The 7,597-nt window shown below is 41.6% G+C and overlaps 1 protein-coding gene across 1 annotated transcript; it reads left to right on the top strand.

Annotated features, from left to right (window-relative positions):
• The first annotated feature begins 962 nt into the window (after nt 1–962).
• Nucleotides 963–2,935, top strand: LOC105057438 (xyloglucan 6-xylosyltransferase 2). Its single transcript, XM_010940043.3, has one exon. The coding sequence runs from the start codon at nt 1,398–1,400 to the stop codon at nt 2,745–2,747; it is 1,350 nt and encodes a 449-aa protein (XP_010938345.1). The 5' UTR covers nt 963–1,397; the 3' UTR covers nt 2,748–2,935.
• The last annotated feature ends 4,662 nt before the right edge of the window (nt 2,936–7,597 follow it).

Raw genomic sequence — 7,597 nt, 5'->3', positions numbered from 1 at the left:
AACCAAACTCCATTTTGGATTTTCTTAAAAAAAAATCTTGCCATTTTTTTTTTTTTTTTTTGCTCGAATATAGAATTCGAGCTAGCCTCCTTCGAAAATATTCCTTAACATGGACCTGGCCCAATCTATGATTCTGTGAATCCTGCTAGTGCTGGACCACACAGAATTATCATAAATACATTGCTCAAGATAAACAGATAACAATGACTTCTAACATAATATTCAGTCTTTTAATAACCTTGTACAGCAGAGCAAGTGACAGCTAAGAATAAATGCATCGACTTCAAAAGTTGTATAGATTGGTCGAGCATTTCACTAAAATAACTTTATCCACATTACTAAACTACATTATTTTTAAGCAAAATTTGCTAATCGAACTAAGAGAGTGTCATTCACTGAATGCATGATTTTTTTTTTTTTTTTTGGGTCATTAGGGTGGGGTGGTGAATGATAATGCAACAGCCATGGCCGAAGAATGTGAACCTAGAATGTACATTACCAATATTCAGAGAACATGTTTAGGTAATTTTTTTAAAAAAAATATTAAATTTTCAATTAAATTAGTAGGCTAGAAAATTTATTTCAGTATAATCACCAACATCCTTCCAATCCAAAATCTTTGTGAAGAATATTTTTTTATACATTTTTTCTTTTCTTTCCTGTAGAACAGATCCATAAACTGAAATTTAAACCGAAACTTCAGCAGATTCTCGAAAGAAGATACATTCTTGCCCGAATAAGAATATGCCTGAAGAAATATTCAAACAGGTAATTGTTGCGCTACCAAAAAAAAAAAAAGAGGTAATTATCGTTGTGCTATATCAAGTCCGTCGATCCACTCCGTTCAAATCGTACAGCATATCGCACACCTGCCCCTAGCCAATGCGTGCATATCACGTGCACCGCGTCCGCCCGGACCTCAACCAAACTCCCCATTTCCGACATTATCCCCCCCCATCCTCCCCAAGCGAAACATCGCGACTCCTCCCTCCCCCCTCTTCCCTCCTCCCTCTCTTCCCATTATAACACACGCCATTATCCCCTGCTCGCACTCATAACCCAATATCTTCCTCTCCTCTTGTCTCTCCCCCCTTCCCTGTATGACCTTTATCCCTCCCCAGACAACGAGAATAAAACCCCAGCCGTAGAACGTGCGACTTATACCACCCCCACTCCTCGTCCCTACCTCCATTATTTAATCTAATGTAAACTCTATACCTATCAGCCCTTGGTCTTTACCTTCCTAGAGAACAAGAGTCCAATCGTGGCAGAGGAACAGCAACAAAAGATATTAGAAGGAAGAATAGGAGGAAGAAGAAGAGAATAAAAGAGTTAGAAGAATAATAAAAGAATAGGGGGAGAGAGAGAGGGGAGGTGGTGGTATAGTAGTGTCGGAAATGTTGGGCCGGTGCTTGGGGGAGCGGCGGGTCCGCCAGATCCAGCGCGCCCTCCGGCGGGGGAAGCTCACCCTCCTCTGCCTCTTCCTCACCGTCATCGTCCTCCGCGGCACCATCGGAGCCGGCAAATTCGGCACCCCCGAGCAGGACTTCAACGAGATCCGCCAGCGCCTCCGCCACCACCGCTCCCTCCCCCACCGCGCCCTCGTCGAAAACCAAGCCGGCCATTCCTCCGCCACCACCGCCGGAAAAACCTTCGCCGCCGACGAGGGAGACGACGACCCGCCGCGGGATCCCAACATTCCCTATTCGCTGGGCCCCAAGATCTCCGACTGGGACGAGCAGCGCGCCGCCTGGCTCCGCCGCCACCCGGAATCCCCCAACTTCTGGGGTTCCAACAAGCCCCGCGTCCTCCTCGTCACCGGTTCCTCCCCCAAGCCCTGCGAGAACCCCGTCGGTGACCACTACCTCCTTAAGTCCATCAAGAACAAGATCGACTACTGCCGCGTCCATGGCATCGAGATCTTCTACAACCTCGCCCTGCTGGACGCCGAGATGGCCGGTTTCTGGGCTAAGCTCCCTCTGATCCGCTCCCTGCTCCTCGCCCACCCTGAGGTTGAGTTCCTCTGGTGGATGGACTCCGATGCCATGTTCACCGACATGGCCTTCGAGCTCCCCTGGGAGCGCTACGCCCCCTTCAACCTCGTCATGCACGGCTGGAACGAGATGGTCTACGACGACAAGAACTGGATCGGCCTCAACACCGGCAGCTTCCTCCTCCGCAACTGCCAGTGGTCGCTCGACCTCCTCGACGCGTGGGCCCCAATGGGTCCCAAGGGCAAGGTCCGAACCGAGGCCGGCAAAGTCCTGACCTCCTTTCTCAAGGACCGGCCGGTGTTCGAGGCCGACGACCAGTCGGCCATGGTGTACCTCCTCGTCACGCAGCGCGATCGCTGGGCTGACAAGGTCTACCTCGAGAGCGCCTACTACCTCCACGGCTACTGGGGGATCCTCGTCGATCGGTACGAGGAGATGATCGAGAACTACCACCCAGGCCTCGGCGATCACCGGTGGCCCCTTGTGACTCACTTTGTCGGCTGCAAGCCCTGCGGCAAGTTTGGGGACTACCCCGTCGAGCGCTGCCTGAAGCAGATGGACCGGGCGTTCAACTTCGGTGACAACCAGATCCTTCAGATGTATGGCTTCACCCACAAATCCCTTGCCAGCCGGAGGGTGAAGAGAATCAGGAATGAGACAAGCAATCCACTCGATTCGACGAAGGACGAGCTCGGACTGCTGCACCCCTCGTTCAAAGCTAGTGTCGAGGTCACAAATGCTGCTGCATCATGAGAGTAAAATTGTTTTGTTCTTTTCTTTCTTTCTTTCTTTTCTTTAGGTGTAACTTTTATTTAGAAATCTATGATCGGAGGAGGCCTGGGTTATATGTTCTGGTTCTTTGCGCTTATTTGCAGACAGTTGTCTAACCTATGCATGCAGGGAGCGGGCTAGTAATTCAAAGCTACTACCTTTTTCGTGGATTCCTATTGTTCTTCTACCGAAAGCATCAGTTTTTGTCAGAAATGTATGGTCTCAAAGTTTTAAATACTGTGGGATGGAGCCATCCGGATTTATATGTGGAATGGGGATGGTGGATGCCCAATTTGATTCATATCCCGGCTTGTCCCATCCTGGCACTTGGGATGGTGCCCCATCCTAACACTTGGGACAGTGGGATGCCCTGCTGTCCTACGAATACTTAAAAACATTATCTGTCGCTGTTATAAATTGAACTGGAGCACTACATTCTGGGTGCTTATTTTCAGACAATATGCATCTAAGGATCTAGATCGTAATCCAAATTTGTCTCCTTTTTATGGTTGCTTACTGTTGTTTTGGCATTTTATTTAATAATCTAACAGGTTTTACTTAAAGGTGGTAACTTGTGTCCAAAATGTGTGTTTGAGTTGCAAAGTGGAGGAGCACTAGATTCTTGGTTTCTTGTCTCTTTCTTATTGGTCAAAAGTTCTCCACTGGTATGCTCCAGTGGCTCTTTTGATTCGGCTTTTTCCATTGCCATGGCAAGTAATGACAGCTCGATAAAACTACAATTTTGTCATTCTCTAACAACCTTAGAGCAAGTTATTATGCTTTGCACTTTCCTAATACATTGTTCTGATGGTCTTGTTCATTGTATTTTGTTGCATTCATGCTAAGTTGTCTTTGGTAGACCAAGCTTTCTCATAACTTTATGTGAGAAGAAGCCACCTGTCTTGTGGATGGGAAAACATCATACATCAATTTTGCATGTTCTCAAGACGTGTCATTTGATTTTGGTTGCACTTTTCATGGATGAAAAGGTTAGTTTTGTCAATTAATGGCAACTTGGATCAAGTCATGTTCTTGGCTATAGTTGTGTGGAGCTGCCTTATTACATTAATTGAAATGCACTATGATCTTTGCTAGTGATGAGTTTTTATGGATCCACAAAAATTCATGACACTTCTTGTGCCCTTGTGTGGACAAATAAAACTGAAAGAACTATGCAGTTCTTTTTTCAAGACACATGGATTTGGCCTTTTCTTTCCTTTTCCTTTTTTTAATCAACTAAAAGGATAATTAAGCATGCTGGCTACCAAGTGGGCTTCAAATCTCTGCTCGTGTTTGGATGGTAACCTAGTCTAAAATCGCCTCTAATAACATTTCTTGCTTTATTTAAATTGTGTGAGAATATCTTTTGACTTTAAATAATAAAATTTAAAACTGCATTAAAATTTATTATGTATTGGATTTCAGCTTGCCTAGCTTTTTGTACCTATTTCTACCTTTTGTTATGAATTCAGCATTTTTATGTTTTACTTTCTTGTGTTAACTTTTATAGGATTCTTAATTCTCAAAGAATTTGAAGCACAATTAATTACCCAATATCTTCTCCATAGAATCATAACTCGATACATTCATCATAGAAGTTTTTGTTTCTTTAAGCAGAACTATGTTGCTTCTGGTGACAGAAGCTAGTGTTTTTGTGCCGCCTGTTGGTTTGCTGAAAAGTTGCCAGTTGTGCTTAGCTTTATACTTTGAGGTTTCCCTTTTCAGAAATACCAATCAAGTTTTTAGACCCTTCATTCCAACCACTCCTAACTCCATCCTCTCTTTTGTCTTCTTCCATAATAACAAGCTCAACTTTGTCCTATCATTCAGTAGTAAGAACGGCTTTAGTAGAAAGGTGAAATCAATGTCAACGCTATATGTTCTGCCATCACTTCTCATGTTTATGCTGGCATCAAAGTGGTGTTTATGAGTGCAATCAGCCCAGCCATCCATATCTTCCTATTGTCTTCAACTGATAAGGGAACTAACCATATCTTCTTGTACAATGTTCTTCATTTTTTATTTTTATTTATTTATTTATTTTTGGGAAATGTGAATCATTTGCCATCCAACAACGAATACCATTGTATTTCGAGTTAACATGGTGGTTTTTATTGTCAACTGATTTTTAATATTGAATAGATAAATGATACAAGTGGATTATAACCTATCAAGAAATTGCGGTTTAGATGTTGTGTCTTTATCTGACATTGATTTCAGATAATATTGTCTTGGGAAATTCAGTTTATGTGAGGGATTAGTGGGAACATACTGAATGTGAAAGCTCTCTGATGAGGCCTTACCTCTTCTCATTTATTGAGAAAATTACAGTATTCTCTTTCCGTGGGTGTGGCCTAGATAATTATTTATTGTGCTATTCTTTATTATTTGCTTTCTTGTATTTTAAAGCACAAAGAGGGTTTGACCTAGTGTTGGGTTTGTTCCAATGTTTGAGTGTAACTAAACAATTCTGGTTAGATTTGTTGATAGGCACAAGCTTGAGTTGCCCCCACATTAATGGAAGCATAAAGGCTTTTCTGGTTTGAAGCAACTAATATACTGTACTATTGTGGAAAACTTTGAGGATTATGCATTGCCTACCTTTTAGAGAGACCATGACTTGAGTGGTTACGGATACTTAATGCTTGAGGATTATGCAGTGGTTACCTTTTCAAGGGACCATGGCTTGGGCGGTTATGGATACTTAATGCTTGAGCCTATTAAGGAAACCCATGGTTATTGGATTATGAGAAGTTTTAGAGAGAAAAAGGTAGCCAATCAATCAGGGTTCAAAAGGAGAAGCTTTATGTGCCGCAAAGTAAAACAAGTGGGCCTTGTAAATTAGGGCTCACTGAATGGCGCATGAGACATATTTTTTAGATAGATTAGTTACTTGAGTCTTGAGTAAGTATGAATCCAAAATTACTAGAAGAGGAACAATCAAAGGACTTAGAGTTCAGATGAGTTCTTGAGGCAAATTTTATGTCCAAAAGAAGAGGGGGGAGGGGGCGAGATGAGGTTTGGGTATTCATTAATTGGGGCCGAATCTGCACAAGTCTACATCAGGGTACCTGACTTTTATGTTTGATAAAGTTACAGATCTCTCTCATCTACCTGTGTATTTCTTTTCCTTGCTACTTTAAGGAGTTAATGATTTTTAGATTCCTTTGCGAAGGGAGGGGCTGCTGAGGATAGCCATAATGTAGCTGGAAGATCTAAGTATCACACTATCACAATGATGTCAAGTAGGGGCTGGTAGAATATGTGTATAGTACCATAGCATCATAATACTGTGCATGCTATAGCATCAAAAGATAGCACACTAGGATGTGCTAGGTAAAATTATTCTTTTGAAAATTAGGCTATTTTTAATTGGTTTCTTATGGGAAGTATGCTTATCTTGTGCACTTAATCAAGTGTTTGTATATTTTAGCTACTAGGATGTAAGGATTCATAAATGAACCTCAAGTGACTAGTTAGTATTGTATGTGGAATTCAAAATGTGTCAAAGGGATGCAATGGCTAGGGTGCCTGCAAAATTTGCCCTACCCATACCCGCACCTGTTTAAAATTCTATGATCAAACCCACCCCAAATCCAATTAAAAATTTGCCTAGAAATCCCAAACATGTCCCATAAAAAATGGTTAATCTGCTGGGTACCCGAACCCACTTGATTAATCTTTATTCGGATCAGGTTATTCAGGTCAGGTCGAGTACCAAACTGAAATTATAAAAAAAGATGTTGGCAGGGGGGGGGGATAATATCAACTAAAAATGCATATAAATAATTTGGCAAACAATCCAAGTACAAACGAGTTTTATAGCATAATAGTAAAGGTGGAGGTTAGATGTTCTTGAGGTTTGGGGTTCAAGTTCTTTTACAATATATATATTTTTATAAAATTTTACAAAATAATAATATTATATATCATTGGGTTTAGGTAGCGGATACTCAAAGGGCAAATCCCAAACCTATCCCATGCTCTAACATGTTTTAATTTTAAATCCAAACCTTATAAGGTTTTGCCAAATGAGTTCTATTAGCGTTCAAGATGGGTTGGATATCCAAAAAAATCCGTTCGACTACCATCCTTAATGGGGCTAGTCTTGAAACCCTATGGCTTGTTAAGGAATAGGTATAGAGGTGCCAAGCAAGTCAAATAGGTGCGCTTCAAGCATTAAGGTACCGATTTATAATTATTTTAAAAAAAATGAATAAAAGCAAAACAATCGCTGGTTTTTTAGCTGGATGATCTTCATATCAAATCATATTAATGGTAGAGATCAACAATAAATTGAGAGATCAAATAAAAATAACCATTTATTCTACATATGGGCATCGCTGTGTTTGAGTTGTGTACATCTCAACAAACACAATAGCAGTGATTTTCCAGTGGCTAGAAACCAAGAAAGGAGGAATTAAGTACTCGTGGAAGTCCTGTTTGCAAGTACATATGATGTCTAATGACCTAATCTGATTTCATATTAGTACTGTTACATTGAAGGGCATAATGGTGGGTCTGTTTCTTGTTAGGTAGACCTTAGACTTAGCTAGATTAGTTCTTGTAAGGTAGCATATTATTTGACCACTCCATATTTTATGGTTCACGATAAGCATTTCAGGGTCACTCTGCATCTGGTTATTTAGGAATATGAAGAGGTGTTGAGGTCGGGAAAGAATCTTGATATTGGATGGTTGTGTGGCATCCATGACGTGTAGCATAGAATCTCTGATTCTATATATGTCCTTATCCATGATTCTATTCTCACTTTCTCAGTGATCCTTCACATGCTTCCAGGCAAATTTCCTATTTGGTGGTGGTGATGGTGG

The sequence above is a fragment of the Elaeis guineensis genome, chromosome 14 (assembly GCF_000442705.2).
Source record: "Elaeis guineensis isolate ETL-2024a chromosome 14, EG11, whole genome shotgun sequence".
Lineage (NCBI taxonomy): Eukaryota > Viridiplantae > Streptophyta > Magnoliopsida > Arecales > Arecaceae > Elaeis > Elaeis guineensis.
This window is presented reverse-complemented; position numbering and strand designations above follow the sequence as displayed.